Below are 24,602 nucleotides of genomic sequence, written 5' to 3' on the forward strand. Positions count from 1 at the left end.
ACACATTTGTCTTAAATACTTAGCACAGTTCCTGGCATACTGTAAGGACTTAAAAAACGCTGCTATGAATACTAATCTTTACGATGACATTAGACCACCCTTATAAGTAATTTGTGCACTTTTACAAATTAAGTTGTTAATGCAGTATAAACAAGGGAAATATCCAATTTGTAAAAGGAAAAAGCGGCAACACTATTCTAACTTGTGCTTAGACTAACTGAAATGAAAAGGCAGGGTAGGGTCAAGAGAAACCTGGACTAAGTCCTGAATATTATGTCAGGAAACTAAAGATTGGGTCCAAGGAGGTAGGACCTCTAGTGTCTCAGGTATTATATCATAAGCAAGCCAGGGCTGACTCCAAGTCATTGCTACTTACCTCTAAAGTTCTCTCTCTTTTTATTTTTTTTAGTTGTAGATGGACACAATACCTTTACTTTGTTTATTTAATTTGTTTATGTGGTGCTGGGGATTGAACCCAGTGCCTCACGCATGCTAGGCAAGTGCTCTGTCACTGAGCCACAACCCCAGCCCCTACCCCTAAAGCTCTCTACCAAAAAGTAACCTGTAAAGTACCAAACACAGTTCTATGCACATACTAAAAAAACATGATAGAAAATAAAGTTGGAGCCAGGCACAGAGGAACATGCCTGTAATCTGAGCAACTCAGGAGCTAAGGTAGGAGGATTGCAAATTCGAGACCCCCTCAGCAACTAAGGGAGGCCATAAGGACTTATAAGACCACGTCTCAAAATAAAACATAAAAAAGGAAGGCTGGGCATGTGGTTCAGTGGTTAAGTGACCCTGGGTTCAATCCCTGGTACCAAAAAAAATAAAATAAAAATAAAGAAAGAAAACAGGGTTGGAAAAATTTCTTGAGGTCACACAACTTCAAAGCAATGATGGTGATATTAACACATTGGTGTTTTCATTTTTTTTTTTTTAGTTGTAGATGGGACAGCATATCTTTTATTATATTTATTTTTTATTTGGTGCTGAGGATCAAACCCGTGTCTCACACATGCTAGGCAAGCGCTCTACCACTGAGCTACAACCCCGGCCCAGCACATTGGTTTTATTCCAAACCCTGAGCTTTTCTACCACACTAGATGCCTTCAGCGATAGTTGAGATTGAAAAATATGCATGCTTTTTAAAGAATTGCAAAAAACAATGACTCCCACCAACTTCTAGAATCAGTACCCTAGTAGTACACAATTTTCCTTGCAAGGAAAGAACGGTACAAATGCTTCTTTCTTTTTGGGAACCTACTGATGGGACCACAGAACCAGGCTAGAAAAGGCACCCCACAACCTGTCAGCTAGCCAGACCTAGAAGGATCCCAGTCTCAAACCGTCCCAGAAGCTGCTTGCAGACATTACCACTATGTCCTCAGGATACAGATTGTCACTGAAGGAGCCATCATCAAAGTTGACTTCATAGAAGGTCTCAGTGGTGAGTCTGACCACCTCACACTGGTAGAAGCGCCCATTCTTGTGCTTGCTAATGACCTTCTGGCCTGCAGTGATGCTCTGCAAGGCACCCTTGGCACGCTAGAAGAAAGAAGAAGCTTGGGTAACTCACATATGGGGCTGATAGGAATTGCAAATGGATACCAACATCAATCTGTCCCCCTTTATCAGAGAAATATAATCATGGAAATGGAAAAGCGAAAAAGGAGAAGAAATGGGTGTGGAAACAGACCATTCCAGATAACCCATATCCCAACCAGGGTTCTGTTTTCCTCTACAAATTCGGTTCTCCTGAGTTCCCAGTGCACAACTGACCAAACTAGAACTGACCAAACAGCACTAATGCACACACATCACATATTTGGGTAGAAAAATCAACAGTGACTGGAGACTCTGGGCACCAGGCAATGCTCCACACTGATCTGTGCACTAAGCTATACCTCCAGGGTGAGGGCACAAAGATTGAGATTTCCTTTATTTCCTCAGCTGCATATAACAAGTTGCCCCCACTATAAGAGACCTATCACCAGATGCGGTGGTGCACGCCTGTAATCCTAGTGGCATGGGAGGCTGAGACAAGAGGATTATGAGTTCAAATCCAGCCTCAGCAACAGCAAGGTGCTAAGCAACTCAGTGAGACCCTGTCTCTAAATAAAATTGAAAACAGGGCTAAGGATGTGGTTCAGTGGTCAAGTGCCCGAGTCCAATCCCCAGTACCAAAAAAGAAAAAAGAGAGAGAGACCTATCATCTCTGGTGCCCTCTCCTTACCCTTCTCATTCTAAACTAGTCCTTGATGCAAACAGGATAACAAAGTAAGGTGCAGGCTCATGTCCAGCAAGCCTCCACCCCTACTACCCCACCACCTGCCCACTCCACTCTAGCCATGTCACCCTCTCCTGTTCTCTGAATATACACATTCTTACCTAAGGATCCCACTATCTGAAATGCCATTCCCCAGTAGTCTGCATATAACTCCCTCACATTCTGAGGACCACCCACTGTTGCCCTTCTTACTACCCACTCTTCTACTCACCTCATCCTGGTTTTTGTCTACTATACTTCTCACCATCCAAAATGCTATTTCCTGTGTAGTTTCTTACCGGTTTCCTATATATCTTTCAACTAGAAGATACATACTTCATATATAAAAGTCCTTGAAGACAGGGACTTTTTGTTTTGGTACCAGGGATTGAACTCGCGGGACTTCCACCAGTGAGCCAGATCCCCAGCTCTATTTTGTATTTTATTTATTTATTTATTTATTTTTTTAATTTAAAGAGAGAGTGAGAGAAGAGAGAGAATTTTTAATATTTATTTTTTAGTTCTCGGCGGACACAACATCTTTGTTTGTATGTGGTGCTGAGGATCGAACCCGGGCCGCACGCACGCCAGGCGAGCGCACTACCGCTTGAGCCACATCCCCAACCCCTTGTATTTTATTTAGAGACAAGGTCTCACTGAGTTGCTTAGTGCCTCACAGTTGCTGAAGCTGGCTTTGAACTTGTGAGCCGCTGGGATTACAGGCGTGCGCTACCGTGCCCAGCTAGAACAGGGACTTTTCCTAGCATCTAACATAGTGCCTAGCACATAGCAGAAGCTTACCAAATAGAATGAAATCATAAGATAAATACTCAACAGTACCCCAACTTCCTCTCAGCATCAGCAGTCTACAGCTATCAACCTAAGCATATGGAGTACTACTGTTTCATGACCAAACTCGGACTTCCCTACCAGACCTGGGAATTGATGCTACATCAGGCTTTTAGTCCTCCAAAGCCTCATTCCCACATTGCATATTTTCCCAGCTCCTCAAGGTTCCACCCATACTGCTCACCACCTCTCATGCTCATTAAAATGCCTTTGTGAAAGAAAAGGATCCAGTCAATGGAGGACTTTTCTGTGATCCCAAGCAGAGTTAAAAGTTCATTCCCATAGACTGGTTCTCCCATGCTCTATCTCTGATTACTGTACTCACCATAATGCTGAAAGTCTGCATGGTCACCTATTCCATTAGACTATAACCATAACTTGCTGATGGCAAAGACTTCCCCCACTAGAGACTGGCATCTGATATGACTGTCCCATGGATCTCCCAAATTAGAGTACTCAAGAACCACCATACCAGACATGCCTTCTCTACAGTAGCATATGGCCCTCTTAATCTTTCTGCTGGCTGCTTTCACTTGTTCATGCTTTGCTATCTGTTCCTTACATTGGGACTATCCACAGCCTGATTTCCAATAGGAACTGGGTTCAAGTATCCTTCCAGAAACTGATAATCTCCAAATCTTCCCTCTCATCCTTAACCTAGCTGGCCTTCCTGTTGCTCAAGTGTGAATACTTCAGAGACCTCGAAATCTACATATCCTTTCCTCTTTTTCATCCTTGTCCCTTCCCCTGACAAACCAGTCCTTCTCCATATCAATCCTGACTGCAGTTAGTAACATCATCATAAGTTAGTAATAGCATCCTTCCTGTCTCCTAAATTCAGTTATGTTCACTTTCCTTTCCCATTCCTCTTCTCCTCTCTCTCCCCCATCCCTCTCCCCATAGCAGTCCACAAACCCTGTCAATGGGACCTGTTAAGGATCTCAGTGTTAGACATGACCTTAAAACTCTATGTGTCCTACTTAAGACCTCACTGTCTCCTATGTTAACTTGTTTCCCTGCCTTAAATTCTGATTCGTTGAATTCTCTCCTCAAACCACCAGAGTGACTGTTAGAAAATATAGTTCAAAATTGCAGTGTTCAGAGTTCTCCTGCACTGGAAGAGAGGTCAAACTCCTAAATGTAGCAACCTAGGGACTTCATCTTCCTCGCTGCTTACTTCTCAAGTATCATCCCCCAACACAGGCCCAAGATCGGCTTGAATGTTCATTCTTCCAAAATTTGTTTCTTCTATTTCTGAAGCCCTGAATGCCTTCCTGCTCATAATTCCTTCTTACATTCAAGACCTCTTTGAATGCCACCTTCTACCCAGACCATTTCATATCTCCTCTAGCTAACTTTTCACTTATCTTTCTCTGCATGTCACCATTCAGAGGACTACGAAAATCCCTACTGCATAGCAGTTAATGGTGAACTGTCAGGAGCTCTCCCCATCAGTTCTCAAGATTAATAAGAGGTGGACCTTCAAAGAGCTTATCCTAGTGGAGAGACAACCAAGTTAACAGATAACCCAAAAGAATCAACCACAAGCAGCTTGGCAGAGACCTACAGGAGCCCCTTCTTAATGAATTAAGAAGGGGCTCTTGTAGGAGCACTCTCCATCAAACACAATACTTGAGGAAACACTTGCCAACCCAATAAATGCACATAACATGCAGAGAAAATGGCCCTGAAGACTATCAAGGACTTCTGAGCTGCACCCTTCCTCACCTCCAAGTTGGGAATCTTGTGCCGAAAGCAGGTAATGAAGACAACAAAGGGCCAGTCATCCGGCTGCATCATCACTCCAGCAGCCTGGGCACAGCTTACATGGAATGCAGTTGGGCAACGGCCGTGAGAACACTGCACACAGCAGCCAGCATTTCTTTTCCTCCGCTTCTTACAGAAGACACATTTCTGCATCCAGAGGAAGAAAGCCAATGATTCTAGGAATTGACAGTCCAGTTTCCCCTAGTGTTACTCCATCCAAATGCACAGAGACACCCTCCTCCCAGAAACATGAGGTACACACAGCCTACTCTAATCCCATGTCTAATCATATATGATGTTAAGTTATTTAACAGAAGGCAAGAATCACAAACTGACCAAAACCAAGGGATAAAGGTAGCCACTGGGCCAAGCAGAAAGGTACTGTTGCCCTCCACCCAAAGACTTATAACTAGGGTAATTATGTGGGGCCTATAAAACCATCACTTATTCCTTACCAGTTTGAAGCGGGGCAGGGGGATTTTGCTCACATCCACAGGACTTCTTTCTGCAATATTGACAAATCTTGCTTCCAGGATTGCCACAGCACATGAAACATGAACCCATCTGCCAAAAGGCAAAGGCCCCAGTCACCTCTGGATCTAAGGCCCTGTGGCCTTCCCTTCTAAAGTAGGCCTCTCAACAGTGCTTCTTCCCTCACCCAGTGTGGCCCCTAACTCCCACCAACCAGTTCCAGGGTCAAGAAAGTTAGAGCCATACTGCCATCATACTGAGTACTGTGGACACCCTACCCGAGGTTAGGCCAGGTCATACTTCTTATACCATTCCCTCAGTCTGGGGCAAAATAAGAAGAGCCACAGTTAATTGGGTGTGGTGGGTTTCAGGAGTGAAAATAAACTAGGGAGCTCTACACTGAGCTCTTTACCACAGAACCCAGGTGCTTCTTGAAAACATCTCCACTATTCACCAATCTGCCAATAATCTTCCCTAGGCTTCTGCCAAACCTCTTCCCTGGGCTGAAATAACCTCTCTCTTCTTGCTCTCTTTATCTATGAAAGACTCAGTCTTTAAGGTTTGGCCCAGGCCTCACTGAGAGGTATACACAATGGACATCCACAGAAAATTAAAGTAAGTTATAGGCATTTGGGGAAACCTGAATGTGCCAAGATGAGAAAAACTAAGATGGCAAAAGCTCTTAATTTTAGCTCAGGGGTACAGCACACTTTCCTAGCATGTGTGATGCCCTGGGTTCAACCTCCAACACCACACACACACACACACACAAAGTCATTGAAAACCTTCAACAAGGTCAGGTGCGGTGGCACGTGCCTATAATCCCAGTGGTTCAGGAGGCTGAGGCAGGAGGATCGCAAGTTTAAAGTAGCCTCAGCAACCTAGCAAGACCCTGTCTCTAAATTTAAAAAATAGAGAGAAAGGGCTGAATATAGAGAAAGTGGTTAAACATTCCTGAGTCAACCCCTAGTACCAAAAAAAGCAGGAAAAAAAAACCTGGCAGGACTGTTATGTGGGAGCAGTAACAGATTTGTTCTGTGTACATCTAAAAGGTATAAAAGGGATTAAAAGGCAAAGGTGAGCCATGTGTGGTGGCAGATGCCTATAATCCCAGCAGCTCGGGAGGCTGAGACAGGAGGATAGTGAGTTAAAAGCCAGCCTCAACAACTGCGAGGCACTAAGCAACTCAGTGAGACCCTGTCTCTAAATAAAATACAAAATAGGACTGCGGATGTGGCTCACTGGTCTAGTGGCCCTGAGTTCAATCCCTGGTAACAAAAAAAAACAAAACAAAAACAAAAAAAAAAAAGGCAGAGGTGAAAAGCTCAAGTAGAACCATTTCCACTTCAAAGAAGGAAGAACATTACCAGCCCTATCCTGAAACTATGAAGAATACAATTCCTCTAGTAATGGGAGCAAGTAGCTTTAAAGGACTGAACTGGCAGCAGAACAGCCATGCATCAGAAGCATCATGACAGAGATCCTGTGAGGCAGGAGCTGCATTCCCACAGGGTTTTACTTGGAAGCAAGATGTCAACCATTGGCTGCCACCTACCTGTGTACACTGCCCCTTAGACCGCCAGCTCTTCAAGGTAAAAACCTCAGAGCAAGTAAACAGGAGACAAAAATGCAACTCTGTGAAAATGAGTTGCCTAATGTGGAAAACCCAGAAACTTCCACATTATTTTCCACTATTTAACAGTGGGCGGACTGCCTGAGTTCTACTCAGTGTCCTTCTTAAGGACACTTGCCCTCTCCAAATAACGAGTCTGAACCAAAGTTTTCTCTGTTGAAAAGTACTCACTAGACTATGGCTATGGCCATCTCTGCATATCAGCAGGTAAATGTTCACACCTCCAGCCCACAAAGCTCTTGCGCTGACTTGTCCGGGTTTTCATACTCTCTTAAGTACATTCTTATCTCCTCCAAAAGGAGGATGTTACTTACATCTCTGCATCAGAGAGGAAAGGAGTGAAAAGATCTGAGACTACTTGACTCCCCTTGGTGTCTTTGTTAAAATTAGTCTTGATATTCTAAGAGCTCCTCAGAGTGTGCTTCCCAAATCCTCATGGGTCACTTGCAAGAGCTTATGTAGACAGTGCCCCTCCACACTGCTTCAGCACTGAGCCTGGGCATTCTGAGATTGCTCAAAACACTTACCTGTCATCATTTGCTCTCTGCAGGGCCCCTCCTCGTAAGGAGCATAAACAGCAGTCCTGCCCAGAAGGGAGAGGGAAGAAGAAATTGGTCACTACCAAGTCATTAACATCCAATCTGCTCTCCCCTCCACCTTTTGTGGGCAACTCTAACCTTGGGCTTAGAAAGCAGTGTAACGATAGGTAGGGCTTCAAACATACACCTTATACCCAGGACTCCCCTGTAGAAGACAGATGCCATGTGGAGCAGAAGATACCTAGTATTCATTTGACTTAACATAATCCTCTTTGCTGTTAATGTTCATAGCAACTCTGAGCAAAGTTGCAAAACTGGAAGCACCATAAGGCCTAGTCTGCTTCCTGGGCAGGGTGGTGCCACACTCCAGGGGCAAAATGAATCACCTAAGTCCCAATCCTAAGGCTCTAACTTCAGAGGTGAATTATTTAAAGGGGGTTGTATATGAATATTCCACATAAAGGCCTCAACCTGGTTTTCAATTAAAGGAGCAAACATCTTCCAGATCCATTCAGGCCTTATCACAAGTGGGCAGCAACTACTCTGTCATAGGAATTGTTTACATAGTATATACTCTCTGAGATCACTACCATGCCCTTCATGGACTGCAGTAGACATAAAGTCCAGCATGAAATAGCCCGGCCCCAAACATATTCCAAATCTCATGGGGAAGACAGGAAGAGTGTGGGAGTACTCACTTCCTCCAGGGCATTGGCTGAACACCGAGAACACATCCACTCTTCAGAAGCTTTGGCTGGGGGAATCCCATAGCAACCTAATAGGGACACGGAGAAAAGCAAATTAAACCCAGACGTCAGAGTGAGAATATGGATTTGCAATTTTTTTCCATAGACCACCTCCCAAAGATACCAAATGCTACAAAAACACCTGAATTCTTGGTCAGAGATCCCTGGGCTCAAATACACAGTATGGCCCAAGGCCATAAAAATTGTATTCAGGGGCGGGGATACAGCTCATTTGGTAGAGTGTTTGCCTCATATGCACAAAGCCCTGGGTTCAATCCCCAGCACCACAAAAAAAAAAAAAAAAAAAAAAAAAACAAACTTTATTCACTGGTACAAACACCTATTAAGTGACACAACTAATCCCCTCTGGACATGTACAACCAAGAGGACAGCACATTACTGACTGGTGCAAACAAACTCATTGATTGGTAACAAATTCTCCAAGAACATATAAGCAGCCTTTGCACTGGGGGTAGGGAGGGCCACATGTGACAAGGACTTCCAATTAACTGGAGCATGCTCCTGGCAGAGGATGCAAAGGAAGGCAAGAGGCACTCACTGGCATGGACCCGGACACTGCACTTCTTGCAGGAAACTAGAATGCTGGTGCCATCCTCCTCAAGGTAAGGAGTAGAAAGGTTGATGTCTGTGCTGCAGCCAGTTGAGGTGAAGCACATTTCTGGAATCAATGGCTTGGTCCTCTGCTTCTGGGGGGCTAATTCTGAAGTGTTTCCACAGTTCTGACTAAGACCTCCAAACTCCACCTAAGGGGAAAAAACAAGCATACAACGCAGTGAGCTGCACTTATGCTCTCAGCTTCCCACCTCCATCAGCAGAAAGCTGCCTCTCTTATCCATATGACTATGGCTACAGCTCCCGGGTGCACAGCCATTATCCCAGAGCTACTAATTGAAGTTACCTCTAATGACTCAAATTCAATTTCTCACAGCAGCATCAAACAAAGGCCCCTAGGGGACAACTGAGAAGAGGGAGCGAGGTAAGAGGCAACTGGGATTTCAATCTTCCCAAACTGAGTGGTAATAAAATGCACCAAGATATTGGCAACAAGGCTGCCACTGAGGGCGCCTATGTGCCGTAATACACTTTGGTCCCACTCAGGGACAGCACCCAGCGCAGATGCTCCTAATGGGCCAGCACAGATTGCCTCTGATGGTCTAAGTCAGCAGGTCACCTGAGCTGTTACATAGCTGGAGTCCCATCTATGATTCCGGGCTTCAGGCCCCTTCAGGAAGAACATTACATCCACATACTTCCCTTGGCAAACTATACTGACTCTGATGCTGGATGGCACTGTTAAACTCACTCCAAAGATGGAACGCCAAAACACATCACCCTCTGAATATATGCCATTTATATAACTCTTAGTAGAGCTACAATTGGTAGATTCACTCACAGTAACCACCACCAGGTCAATCACTTCCCCCCAACACAATGGCACATATAGTTCTTCATTTTGGTTTCTGTCAATGGAAAGTAGAGAGTTACTAGTCCAAAATGTGCTGGTCTGAGGTTTCACTCTTTATCATGAGTGAACCCAGGGTCCTGCCAGGCTCAGGACAGCAAATGCCCCTTTAACCACCAAAGGAGACTGCTCAACTGCATGTCACCCTGTGAAGGTTCCAGCTGGGCCTGAGCTGGCCACATGGCACCTGCTGCTATTAATGCCTCCTGGCCTTCCAGAGCCAGTCCCTGAGGGATTCATGATGGTGAAGCCATCAATGCACCAGCATGGGACAGGCACAGAGGAGCTCAGCAGCTGTGCTTTTCCCAACCCCTTGTTTCAATCGGGCCCTCTGCTTCTGCCCTGCCCTAGTTACTTCTGGTCACTGGTAACACCAACTGTGACAATGGGAAAGAAAAAAAGGTGACAACATCAGAGGATCTGGTTTTTACCTGAAGTTCAGGCTTTGATAAATAACAGCCCTGTACCCTGACTGACCAGAACTACACAACACCTGGGAGGAAGAGTCTTAGATGGGATGATAAAAAAGCAAAATTCTCTGCAAACAGTTAAAGTCTGTGATGAGTGCAAGTTCAAGGAGAGCCTGAGCCACATCATCTCCAAAGCATTCTTAAGTAAAAATCCACAGTGCTGGTTCATCTGCCCTGTGAAAACTGACCAATAAAAGTGTCACCAGAGGAGGACTGGAGAAGGTATGAAAGACCAGGACTTCAACTCAGGATAATGGGGTCCATGACATATGTGATGGAAAAGAATTTCACCATATGTCAGATATTGAGGAGCAAGCAGAGATTTATTTAGGAAAGCAAGGATTACATACCAAAGGTGGAAGAAAGAATATGGGCTATCTTGAGAGAGAAGTAACCCTTGTGTAGGGTGTTAATATTCATAAATTAGCAATCAGAGTTACACAATTTAGGGGCAAATATCCTTGTACTTGTGCATTGCCCTCACATCATGCTATTTTCTGCAGGCAAGGACATGGTCACAGGGATGTATGTGCTAGGTTGCTTTGCATTCCAACAGTTTGTGAGCACTTCTCTTTAACTCAGTACTTTTTTCCCCCCCTCTATCCCCAAATTCCTATTTCACATGAGTGGGGCAAAAGAGGAAAATAGGGGAGAAAAAAAGCCCCTCTTAAGACAAACAAAAAGTACCCACAATTAAATCTAGCTTCCTATGATTACTGGTCCTAGGTACACAGAGAATGTGGAGTGGTCCTACCTGATGGTACGTTTGAAAGATCATACAGACAGCACAGTGAGGGGCCTGCTGGGCCATGGTCTCATTGAATTCTTTTTCAGCCTCAAAGTTCGGAGGTCGGTTCTGCCACAGCTGGCTTAGGGGCTTGGCCCAGGCCTCTGTCTCCTCAGCCTCCTCCTCAGGGGACAGCTGTTCAGAGGTCTCTAGGAGAGAAAAAGAAACATAAATCAGCACCAGCCATGCACACAAGTGGTATGGCCTAAAGAGCAGATAAGCTCAGTCAGGACTCCTAGACCTTGGTTTGGACTGAACCAAAGACTCCTAAGGGTTGCAAAGGCCAAGGGTAAAATGATTATTAACAGACCCCTTTACTCTATGTATATACGTGACTGCATGACCAATGTGATTCTGCAACCTGTACACTCAGAAAAATGAGAAATTATACCCCATCTGATTCAAATGTATGATATGTCAAGATCATTGTCAAGATCATGTGTATCTAATTAAAACAAATAAAATTAAAAAAAAAAAAAACAGACCCCTTTGGTACCTAGATGATGTCGTGGGTTGTGGAGAGCGATGACAGTGATTGGGAGACCAGTATCTGAGACTGGGGTCCCCGATGACTTCATGGCTGTGGCATGCGTGATAACTGGGAAAGTTTCTATGCAAAAGTGTAGAATGCCCAATTGCTATGGTAATGCTTTCCACAGGGAGACCCTGTTGCTAGTCTTATCAGCTTCAACCTTGCTCTCAGGCACACAGCTCCTGGGAATGAAGGAACTTCCTTGCTAAGATAACCAGTTCCACTGCTCCTGAATCTGCCACAAATTAACTTTATTTATTTTTTATTTTTTTATTTTATTTTTTTTTTTTTGGGGGGGGGAGAGAGAGAGAGAGAGAGAGAGAGAGAGAGAGAGAAAGAGAGAGAGAGACAGAGAGAGAGACAGAGAGTTTTTAATATTTTAGTTCTCGGCGGACACAACATCTTTGTTGGTATGTGGTGCTGAGGATCGAACCTGGGCCGCACACATGCCAGGCGAGCACGCTACCGCTGAGCCACATCTCCAGCCCCCACAAATTAACTTTAAACAATGAACTTTCTTGAGCATTTCCAACATTACATACTGCAACTGCAGAATGTAACTGAGGAAATAGCTGCATACTGTTGCTAACTCCTTTAACTTTCATGAATACAAAGAATAATGCTTGCACAGTCTTTAATCTGATTAATGAGACATATATAATAAAGATTGCTGGTGTAATTCTTTAGACCTGTTTCTTCATCAGAGAGCAGTGCTCCACCAGATCCCAGCTTTACCTTCAAGATCTGCGTGTGTGACTCTTTATTTTTTCTAATCTCCTATCGCCCTCGCCAGAACCTGCTAGTTTGGCCACGCTGGTCGCAGCAGTGGGTCTTGCCTGTACCGTTTCTCTGGCAAGAATAATTAATTTACCCAGGAGCTCAGCCTGTTCTGCTCCCCTTAAGAGCTGCCACATTCAACCCTCTGCCCTCTCCAAGGATAGCAAAGTGAGGCTCCATCTTCCTTCCCTCTGTTATTATTAGTTGCCTCTAAAATGTCAGCACCATAAGTCCTTTCCCTTCATGAATTTTCCCTTCAGTTGTACTAAAGGGAAACAAGGAATGAAAAATAAAAGGGAACTGGCACACTTTAAAGTTTGTCACATGATGGTCCTTGGTGAGGACTTGCCAGCTTCCCCTGGAAAGGTCAGTGGGTATCTGCCTATTATGAGCAGGGAATCCCCAATTCCTCCTGGCTCTGCCTAAGAGGAGAGCAGTGCCACATGTCCACAGTGAATCCTTATCTTAGCCCTACAATGTAATGCTAAGTCTGACCAGAGGCTGGCCAATAACAGCCTGTGTTCTGAATCCAGTGTCTCAGGAAGCTAAGAATTAAAATTTATATTTTTAAGAATTGTACTAGGTATCTTCTGGCAGTAAAGACAAATCATTTTCTAATCTGCCTCACAGTCATGTTCAATATGAAGGGATCTGGCAACTGCCATTGTGTGGAGACTCAAGTGAAGGCCACTGTAGCATAAGGAGACCAGTGCAGGCAAGTAAAAGTAACCCCTCAGAGCCTCACTGTTCAAATCCAGTCAGGAGCCATGGTGCCCACAGATTTGTCTCATAACCTTGGCCTAAAAAAGAGTGACTGAGATGTGATGAAAGAAATAAAAACAAACAGGCTCATAATAACAACTAAAAACGTAAAACACTGACGTCTGTTCTACTTTACAAAGTCAAAAGCGGCCAAAATCATTCCATACGTGAATACTGAATGATGAGGGAAAATGTTCACTGTGTTAAGTGAAAATTGCAAGAATCAAAATTTTAACAGTTCACATATGTGTAACTTCACAGAGACTTATAGTTAATTCTTAACATTTCACTAAAAATGTTATGCCTCAACTACAAATATATATTTTTTAAAAATGTGGGGCAAGGGCCAGGCATGCCTCAATCCCAATGCATGTCCGTAATTCCAGCAAGTAAATGTTTTGAGGCAGGAGAATCCCAAGTTCAAGGCCAGCCTTAGCAACTTAGCAAAACCCTGTCTTAAAATAAAAAATAGAAAGAATTAATGATGTAGCTCAGTGGTAAAGCACCCCTGGGTTCAATTCCTAGCACACAAAAAAAATTTAAATTTTTTAAAAAATGGGGTAAGGGTATACCAGACTAAAGAGACTAAAGAAAGCCAACTTACAAGTATAATGTATAACCCTAAAACACATTATTGGGGTGAGCAGGAAAAGAAAGATCTGGTTGGAGGATAAGAAAATGTTATGGAGCTACTGTCCTAGGTATGACAGCAGTCTAGTATTTAAGGGAGAATCCTTCTTAGGAAATGTGCTTATTGCTATATTAAAATGAAGTAATCTGATGATTACAACTTACTTTCAAAGAATGTGAAAGACAGGTGTGTATATATATGTACATAAACTAAGTTACTGAGAGAAAGAAAGCAATAAGGCAAAACTAAGTGACACTGTTCTGGTTAAGAATCGTTAAAACACACATGGAAAGCATGCAATGATTCCATCTCTTCAGCTTACCACATTTGAGCATTTTTCATCACAAAAACCTGGGGGAGTTTATCAGATTATTTTAAAAAAGATATACATGGACATAATATGTATGTATGGAAAAATCAGCAAGATGATACATTATATATTCACTGTGCTCATCTCTGGAGAATAGGCATATGGGAAATTTTCTTTTCCTCTAACTTTTCTGCTTTTTCAGTTTTCTACAGCATGAAGTGGACAACCACAAAAGTAGGCTGGAGCTCTTCTTGGAACTGGACCAGAGCACAAGCTCAGGGGACACCTTGAGACCCAACTCCAGATCTGGCCACTATTCTGACTGTTCCCCACCTAGCTTATCATAGGCTTTGTACCAAGGAAAACTGCAGAGATGGGGCTCTGACATCAGATCATATGGAGAGGACAAGGTGGGAAAAGGCCCAGCTCTAGTCAAAGCAACAAGTCAAGTGACTCCATTCTCCCAAGTGTGCTGAGGCTCTTCAGCACTCTTCCTATTGAGTCCTAGGCTCCAAGCAGCATAGGAAACCAGTCTCCACTACTGTCCTCATTCCCTGAGCTTCAGTGCCACAGTTCCTGGTTTTCCTTGCATATGTCTCCTCATCCTCTTCTCTGTCTCCTTCACAGGCTTCCTCCTTCCTTCCTCTGTGCACCTATTCTCAACCTCTGCTCACTCATTTCCGTGCTTTCTCTATAGCTGACCAAGTCTACATCCCCTAGACACTGAATGCAGGTCTCCAAACCCAACCAAAGCTATAAACCAGGGAGGCCATCAATTCATCTTTCTCCCTTACTGAGTACCCTCACAGCTCTATACCAGTCACCAAATTCAGCTGGCCTGATCTTCTCTATACTTCCTTCTTGTACCCCTCCCACTGCCATCCTTAGATCTTCTATCTGAGAAGCTCAACTGGTACACTCAAAGTCATTCTCAAGAAGCTATCATCAAGAGGAACAGTCTTTCTAATGTCTATCTGACCATGCTATTCTTCTGCTTAAAATACTTCAAGAGCGGGGCTGGGGATGTGGCTCAAGGGGTAGCGCGCTCGCCTGGCATGCGTGCGGCCTGGGTTCGATCCTCAGCACCACATACCAACAAAGATGTTGTGCCCGCCGAGAACTAAAAAATAAATATTAAAAAAAAAAAAATTCTCTCTCTCTCTCTCTCTCTCCTCTCTCACTCTCTCTTTAAAAAAAAATAAATAAATACTTCAAGAGCTCCAGACTGCCTGTGAGAAAAGGTTCTCACTCTGGGCTAACAATAACGCTGTCTGACTTGACCTCATGTCTACTTTGCTCCTCCTATCCCACCTGTCACTCCCTAGCTTTACCCTTGAACTTGAGCCACAATGAGCCAAGAACAGTTCCCTGCATATCCACTCCTGTTCCTCTTCTCCATGATTACTCATTAGGACTCCTCTGCCTGGATTGGAGCCTCCTCCTATCCCACCTGTCACTTCCTAGCTTTACCCTTGAACTTGAGCCACACTGAGCCAAGAACAGTTCCCTGCATATCCACTCCTGTTTCTCTTCTCCATAATTACTCATGCGGTCTCCTCTGCCTGGAATGGAGCCTCTTCTTTCTTTAATCTGTTTGCCCCACTACCCTGTGAGCATCTGGAGGGAACAGACCTATCTTATTTACCTTTGTATCCACACATCCAGCACAGGGCTTGGTATCATTGACAAAATTTGCTATTCTAAAAAAAAAAAATTAGCCTTGTATCTCCTAAGAAAGGACTCCTAGGACTCAAACTGATAATGAAATTCAATTAGCAAATTAGATACAAAGAGAAATCCCATCATCTGAATGGAGTATTGGGAAAAACACTTAAGCCATAGGTCCATTCTTGTTTCTGAGCATGACCTTCTGACATCTTATCAGAGCAAGTCCCAATGTGATGAGCCTCTTTCTCTCTAGTGAAGAGAGGAGACTAAACTTACCATCATCACTGACACAATCCTGTAACACCAGTGGGTGATGGCGTGGAAGCTTGCTTAAGGGCTGTCGGCGACCCTTTGACTTCTTATTCTCTTCCAGGGAAAACATGTATTCATCTGCAACCTGAGCATACCAAAGGGAATCCAATTAGTCTTACCTCAACTTGACACACAGCAGAGGTTTGACTTACAATGAAAACCAACTGGGGAGTGAGGGGGAAGGCTGGGGATGTCACTCAGTGGTATAACACTTGCCTAGCATGTGCATGGCCCTGGATTCAATCCCCAGCAACCTAAAACAAATATACCAAAAACCAATCCTTCTCCAGGTCAAAAAAACCATGCACCTCCCCCCTTAAGCTGACTGTTATGAGACAAGTCTGTGAGCCCCACAGGAGCCCAGCTGCCCCATTCTTGGGACTAGGAAGTCCGTATAGCACCAGTTATAATTTTCCAGGTAGCAGGGCCATCCAGGTTGAAAGTCTAGAGAACATTCAAAGGGGTGAGGGCTCCTGAACCATTACAAGGAAAACAGACGAGATTTTCCTTATAAACTGTTGAGCCCTCAGCTCTCATGGAGACTGTTAATTCCTGTTAGTTTCTTCTCTAGGGGAGAATATCAGCCAGAGCAGAGTACATCTAAAACTCTGCCTTAGCTACAATGGGAAGATTGATTTAACACTACATTTACAGAATGCAAGAGCAGATGTAATTAAGATGTACAGGATTGACTCAGTAATACTACATAAGAGTTTCTTTTTAATCAACACACTTAAAATTTGGTCATACTGACATTAGGAGATGCAGGGTTGGCAAAACCGATTAAGCAAGGAAATGAAGCCTGGAAGAGGGCCACTTTGCAACAGTGAAAAAAAACTAATGCCTTAGAGTTCTAAAGAGAAGTGGCAGCACTGCAGTGCCACTTCAGAAAAGATGCTGGAGCTCATGAACTCTACGTGCAACTACACAGAACCTCAGAGTCTAAGGACCACAATTGGGATCCCAAGACAAAACAAATTGTGCACCAGCCAGGTACAGAATAGAGCCTGCTCCTCCAGAAGTTAATATTATTAATAGGTTTCAGGGTCCACTTGTTCATTCATTCAACACATATTCACTGAGAACCTATTCTGTACAAAGAAAGATCTACACAGGAAAAAAAGGAAGTGTGGAGAAATGGACTAAAGTATTGTGATCCTGGCTCACATGAGCAAGTAAGAATGTCAGAATACAGGAAAAGGTGAAAGACTGAAAACCTTAGGAACTGTTACTCCTGATGTCCACAAAGACTAACACAATCATAAACTTTCAATTAGACCTACACTACACAGCCTAAAGTGGCAGGAAACTACATCAGAAAACTAGGGGTGTCTTAGTGATACAGCATGTACCTCTAGTATGCATAAGACCCCAGTTTCAAACCCCAGCATTATAACAACAATAAAAAATATGTATTTCAACAATACTCCTCAAGAACCTCCATCAGAATGAACTGGGCCCCACCTCATTTCTGGCCATAACAGCTTTGCTTTTGATTTACATTTTCAAATGAGTAAGATTTCACTTAAGGAAAGGTTCTTTGGCCACACACAGTGGCGCATGCCTGTAATCCCAGCAACTTGGGAGGCTGAGGCAGGAGGATCACAAATTCAAAGCCAGCTTCAGGAATTTAGCAAGACCCTGTCTCAAAATAAAAAATAAAAAAGAACTGGGGATGTAGCTTAGAGGTTAAATGCCCCTGGGTTCAATACCTGGTACCAAAAAAAAGAAAAGGTTCTTTGGCTATAACAAACTGGAATCCCCATACTTGCCAAAAATTTTTTGGTAGTGTTTGCATGCATGTGAATGAATTTTGGAGCATGCACTCCAAAACCTACATACACACACACACACACACACACACGTATGTATTTCTTTTGTTCTGTACTGGGGACTGAACCCAGGGGCACTTTACCACTGAGCTACAGCCCCAGCTCTTTTTATTTTTATTCTTTATTTGGAGACAGGGGACTTGCTAACTTGCTGAGTATCTTTGCTTATTTGCCAAGGCTGGCCTCACACTTGTAATCCTCCCACCTCAACTTCCAGAATAGCTGGAGTTACGGGCCTCTGCCATCATGCCCAGGCTCTTATGTGTTTTAAAATAAAAATATCCTGTAAAAGGATAAAATAAAAATAAAGTTCATTTTATTCCTATACCCCAACAATCTTCTTGCACTCCCCACTTTGAAGATGCCTATATAATAGACTTAACTTGCCATGTGGCAGAGATTAGAAAGAAAAAGGATGAGAATAAAGGAACCAGAAACAGTGGTGATTTCTAGCTTAGATCACCAAGGTAAGAGAGGTAAAAGATGCTTAAGACCATGTGTATGGAAGAAATAGGGGATAACAACAAACCAAATTAAACATGCTGTGTGTGGGACACATGCTATAGATCCATGGTTCTCCCATTTGGAAATCTCAGGGAGGCAGTAAGAAATTCAGACTGGGGTTTAGAAAAGAGGTCAGAGCAAAAGCTGTAAATATGGGAATCCTCACCATCAGGTTCAGTAATAAAAATTTTGCCAGACAGCATGTACCTGCTTACAGTCCACTGGAGCCCACAAGTTAAGACTAGCCTGGGCATTATAGTAAGGCCCTATCTAAAACCAAAACAATTAGAAAATCAAAAAATACAGAATTAAAATTGGAGTGGATGAGATTACCAGTGAAAGAGAAGTTTGAAGATCAGGTCTTCTGTGGCTATGGGGATGTAGAGAAGAGGCAGACAGGTAAAAAAAAGATGATTCAGAGGCAAACAGGTTAAGAAAATTTTCAGAAAGCTAAAGAAGGGGCAGCTTCAAGAAGGAGTCACCAGAAGAACTGAGCAACTGGGAGTTGTCAGGACTTATTTTTGAGATTAATTCCAGCAGACAGACAATAAGGAACTAAGACATGAACATATTATAGAGCAAAAGAAGGAATATTTCTATTTAAGAAACAGAATCAGATCATAGTTTGAGAAAGAAACATTCTCCAAAACCAAATTTTACAATAGGGGTTATATGAGTATGGTTTTATACCCAAAATATTTTTTTTAAAAAAGGTTATAAAAGGGAGATGTTAAGACACATAGTAGAAAGGGGCTTGGGTTGTGGCTCAGTAGTAAAGCACTTGTCTCACATGTGTAAAGCACTAGGTTCGATTCTCAGCACCACATATAAATAAATGAATAAAGTAAAGGTCCATCAACACCTTAAAAAAACTTTAAAAAAAAAAAGATACATAGTAGAAAAAAATTATGTTCCCAAAGGATGCCTACATTCCAATCCCTGTTAATATTATATAACAAAGGAGAATTAAGGTTGCTAATCAGATGGCTGTAAAGTGGGTATTATCCTGGGTTACCTGGAAGGCCCCATGTAATCACAATGATGTCAATAACAGGCAAGGAAAGCAAACAGAGCCAACTAGTGACATGATGTGAGAAAGATTTAGCTACATGTTGCTGCCTTTGAAGATGGAAGAGGAGTCATGAGCCAAGGAATGAGGGTGGTCTACAGAAGCTGGAAAGAGCAAGGAAATGAGTTCTTCTACAGCTCTGAAGAAGAAACACAGCCCTATTATTATTTTCATTTTAACAGATTCATTGCCGACTTCTAAATACAAGAACTATAAAATAAAAAATTTGTGTGGTTTTCAGTCTCAAAATTTATGATAACTTGTCTCAGCAACAGAAAATTAATACAACGTAGAAGACAGACAGAGAACCTTTTATAGATCCAAGTATTAGAGAAAATAGGAGTCAAGATCAAGAACAGCAAGCAGACTGTGGCTATGGGAAAGGAAGAAGATGTCTTTATTGTCCTGTTGGTCCAAAGTGCTTCCTATATCCCAGCATGTGATGCCCTGGTAATGCACAGAGGAAGGAAACATGACCTATAACCTTGAAGAATATAACCCAGTCAGAGAAAGACCTGATGTCACAGTATGAAGACTGTCCCTTTCCACTGACATCATGCTGACCAAACAAATCTATTCAAATATGTGGAAATTGCCTGGCGCAATGGTGCATGCCTATAATCCCAGCACTGAGGCAGGAGGATGGCGAGTTCAAAATAAGCTGCAGGAAAGGTGAGATGCTAAACAACTGAGTGAGACCCTGTCTCTAAATAAAATACATAATAGGGCTGGGGATGTGGCTCAGCGGCTGAGTGCTCCTGAGTTTTGAGTTCAATCCCCGGTACCACCCACCCCCCAAAAAATGTGGTTATCTTTTCACACTTCCTTATCTCCTAATTAAACATTCCTTCTGCTACATGGCATCCACAACCTCCTCACAGTGCTGCACTTCCTGAAATGTGCTCCATTTCCTAAATCCCTTCAGCATACAACAACATGATGGTACAAATTCCAGTTCAGCCATCTATCTGTGGGCCTGAGTAAGAAGAAACACAACTACAAAAAAGGGGTAATGAACTCTTCCCTTAAGGGCTCTTTTTGAGGATAGATGGGGCAGCAGGTAGAGTATTCCAGGTCCCTGCCTACAGGAGAGCTCAAGCTTCTAGAATTCTGTTCCTTCTTCTAACATCTGGCACAAGTGTCAAGGTAAATGATAAAGACTTGTTCTGTACAGAGAAGCAGCAAATGTTTTCCAGTTCTTGTTTTGGAAACTCATTTTTTCAAAACAGCTTGAACTAACTAAACCTTCCAGAGATTGAATGCTGCTACGGTTCATTCTATAGTTAAATGAAACTCTGGTACTTCAGCAATGAGCAAACCAGGGCACTTTCACCAAAAGTACAGTTTACCAGAAAGCCTTATAAAAGACCCTTAATGTAAACTAACATAACTGAATAGCAAACAGTAACAAATGCAGCTTGGGGGATCCTGAAGTTGTGTGGGAGAACAAAGGGCACTCTCAAAACAGAGCTGTTTCCAAGTATAGACTTAATGCAATCAAACCTCTCTAGGGATGGGTAAAGCTATTTGACTTGAGGCCCCACACCTATCAAGTCTCCCATTCCACCTAATCAATCAGTCCTGATGTCAATTTCTTAGGAAAACAAACCTGAGCTGGGTACAGTGGCGCACACCCGTAATCCCAGTGGCTCTGGAGGCTGAGGCAGGAAGATCACAAGTTCAAAGCCAACCTCAGCAACTTAGCGAGACCCTGTCTCAAAATAAAAAATAAAAAGGGCTGGGGATGTAGCTCAGTGGTTAAGTGACCCTGGATTCAATCCCTGGTGCCCCCCCACCCAAAAAGAACAAACCTGACCTTGACCTTCTTTATAGTCACTCATTCCATGATTACAGAGGGCTCATGGGTCAAGCATGGTCTCCAGAAGTGAGGATGAATGTGGCTCAGAGCCTAGCTTTTAGAAGTTTATCGTCTTCACCAACCTATGGCAATTACTTTGAGGAGCAAGTGCTACAGGATTTCAAAGGAGAAAGGGAACCATTCAGGAAGCAAGGAAATTTCTAGGAATAGTGGCTTTCAATAAAGGTTGGGTATGACAGATCCCAGGAGACCTGAGGAGACAACCTGCCTCCTTCTATCTCAAAAACATCCGCATCCTGGTGAAGGTCGCACAACAATGTGAAATATACTATTGCCACTGAACAGTACATTAAAGAATGGTTAAAATGGCAAAGTTTATGTCATGTGTATTTTATCACAATGTTGGTGGGGGTGGTGAGGAAAAGCCGGTCTGCAGTCATCCCTTCCTTTCCTTCCACATGCACTGGCATCCTATTCCTACCCATCTTGTTAGACCCACCAGGATCCAATCACTCCCCTCTCCCCCATTTCCTTCAACTTCCCTCGCCTGGCAGGTTCCTGCCCCTTAATACAAGGCACCCATAGTCACATCTTGAGTACTTGAGTACTTTCTCCCCTGGCTCTGGACAAATTCTCTCCTTGTTCCCCTGACCTAATTCTCAAAATAAAAAATAAGAAGGGCTGAAAATGTGGCTGAGTGGTCAAGTACCTCTGGGTTCAATCCCTAATACCAAAAATAAATAAAGATTTAAAAATAAAAATACATCTAATAGGGAAGAAATGGCATAGTGACGAGAGCCTAACAACTATTAAGATATAAGTAGTCGGGGCTGGGGATGTGGCTCAAGCGGTAGCGCGCTCGCCTGGCATGCGTGAGGCCCAGGTTCGATCCTCAGCACCACATACCAACAAAGATATTGTGTCCGCCGAGAACTAAGAAATAAATATTAAAAAAATTCTCTCTCTCTCTCTCTCTCTCTCTCACTCTCTCTTTAAAAAAAAAAAAAAGATATAAGTAGTATGTGCAGGCTCCCTGCATTATTGACTTTGCATTTTTTGCCTGCATTTAAAAGAATATGGAGATAGTAGAATGAATCAGACATTATTACACTATGTGCATATGTTTACATGATCTGTGTAACCATATCATGTACAACCAGACGAATGGGAAGTTATACTCCATTTATATGTGATATATCAAAATGCATTCTACTATCATGTATAATTAGAACAAATTAATATTAATATATTAATATAATATATAATATTAATATAATATGCTAATATTATTGGTATCATATTAATATTAATTTTTAAAATATGGGCTGCAGTTGTATCTCAGGGATAGAACTCTTGCCTAGCATGTGTGAGGCACTGGGTCCAATCCTCAGCACTACATAAAATAAATTTTAAAGAGGTATAACAAAATACAATAACATTTTTTTCAATTAAAAAAAAAATTGGGGCTGGGGTTAAAGAGGTACAACAAAATAACTTTTTTTTTTCAATTAAAAAAAAAATTGGGGCTAGGGTTATGGCTCAGCAGTAGAGTGCTCACCTCACTGTGCAAGGCCTTGAGTTCGGTCCTCAGCACCATATAAAAATAAATAAAGGTACTGTGTCCAACTACAACTAAAAAAAATGAATGAATGAATGAATAAATAAATGAATAAATAAATAAATAAATCACACACACCATGGAAGCTCTTGGTCTCCAAACTCAGATTGGGAGTAAGGGGCCTTCTTCTGCCAGCTCACCGATCCCCCTCAAGCCTCTCACCGTGTTTAGGCTTTTTCTTTTTCTTTTATTTTGGGAACTTTACCACTGAGCTATATTCCTAGTCCTTTCTATTTTTCATTTTGAGATAGGGTCATACTAAGTTACTGAGACTGCCCTGGAACTTGCAATCCTTCTGCCTCAGCCTCCAAAGTAGCTGGGATTACCAGTTCTTGGTGCCCGCTAATTGTATCCAGGGTCTTTTACAATCCTATATGACTGAGACAAAGTCAACCTCTGACCCCAATGTGCTATCATCACCATGTAGAACATCTTCCTCTCCTAGATTCTTGCTTCAATTTCATTCTGTCTACCTGGCATACTCTTCATAACCTCTTGGCTCAGGCAAAATGCCTCCTTCTCTACAGCCATCCTGAGCTCCTAGCCAACCAGAGGCTAAGCTGCAAAATCTTCAGGTAATCCTAAATCACCTATCATCAAGTGCTGGAATTATGTACTCCTGTCTATTCCTCTAGTTCTTGAGGAACTTGAGTTCCTTAAAGGCACAGTCCTGGCCACCGTAGACAGGCCTTAAGTGATTAAAAAGGAGAGCAATGAGGCAGTGCAGTCACATTATTTTTGGAGAATTTAAGTTGTTTAAACCAGCCAGCACATGCTGGAGTAGATGGATGACTTTGCCATCAGGCTAAAACTGAGAAGTTCACACAGAAAGGAAAAGGAACCAAAAAGGCTTGTGAGCAGAGGACTGAAGAGAGGCTTGTTGGAAACATCCTTTGCCTGCAGATTTCCATGTGGAAGGATTCCTGGTTTCTCTCACTGCCTTGAATGTGTTAGGTATGCACCACCACTTAGCCAGGATCTGCCTTTTGCAGAAAAGAGTATTCTAGTCTTACTCTTAAAATGTGGACGCTGACTGGAAAATACTTTTCCCCAGGAGGAGCCTGTGGTTATCAGGACTGCCTATGACTAGGTAGATAATCCATCAAATTGAGATTAAATGAGTACAAGGGTCATTTGGCCATGGGTTAAAAGTCATTTTGTTCAATCATGTTAATTGTTTTTTTTTTTTTTTTTTTTTTTAAGAATTTTTTAATATTTATTTTTTAGTTCTCGGCGGACACAACATCTTTGTTGGTATGTGGTGCTGAGGATCGAACCCGGGCCGCACGCATGCCAGGCGAGCGCGCTACCGCTTGAGCCACATCCCCAGCCCCCATGTTAATTGTTAATATAACATACAAAGCTCCATATGCCTGATTCTTCTATCACTTAACTGATTTAAAATTTGGGAGGAAAAGAGATGGATATCGTGGTATTTTGTATTCCTTCTTTGCATGCTTTAAAAAAAAACAAACAGAAAAATGTGACGCTAAAAAAATTAAATTAAGGGGGCTGGGATTGTGGCTTAGCAGTAGAGTGCTTGCCTAGCACATGCAAGGCCCTGGGTTTGATCCTTAGCACCACATGAAAAAAAAAAAAAGAAAGAAAGAAAGAAAGAAAGGTATTGTGTCCAACTACAACTAAAAATTAAATATTTTTTTAAAATTAATTTAACAGTAAAGCATAGACTGAACAATGCATATGAAGTATTTAGTATATAATAAGTCTTTGCTACTTCTTAGTTGCTTTCTGAT

At 42.6% G+C, this 24,602-nt stretch overlaps 1 protein-coding gene across 3 annotated transcripts in view; it reads right to left on the bottom strand.

The window, feature by feature from the left end:
* KDM4A (lysine demethylase 4A) overlaps positions 1–24,602 on the bottom strand; it is a 54,641-nt gene that overhangs the window by 6,197 nt on the left and 23,842 nt on the right. For all 3 annotated transcript variants that reach the window (XM_081307241.1, XM_081307242.1, XM_081307243.1), the window contains exons 12-19: positions 15,971–16,091; positions 10,982–11,163; positions 8,834–9,038; positions 8,227–8,303; positions 7,517–7,572; positions 5,341–5,449; positions 4,847–5,032; positions 1,378–1,548 (exon numbers count right to left, since the gene is read on the bottom strand). In XM_081307241.1, the coding sequence (XP_081163367.1) occupies positions 1,378–1,548; positions 4,847–5,032; positions 5,341–5,449; positions 7,517–7,572; positions 8,227–8,303; positions 8,834–9,038; positions 10,982–11,163; positions 15,971–16,091 (1,107 nt within the window). The remainder of the gene's footprint in view (positions 1–1,377; positions 1,549–4,846; positions 5,033–5,340; positions 5,450–7,516; positions 7,573–8,226; positions 8,304–8,833; positions 9,039–10,981; positions 11,164–15,970; positions 16,092–24,602) is intronic.

This window comes from Spermophilus citellus (genome assembly GCF_964194105.1).
Source record: "Spermophilus citellus genome assembly, chromosome: 9".
Taxonomy (NCBI): domain Eukaryota; kingdom Metazoa; phylum Chordata; class Mammalia; order Rodentia; family Sciuridae; genus Spermophilus; species Spermophilus citellus.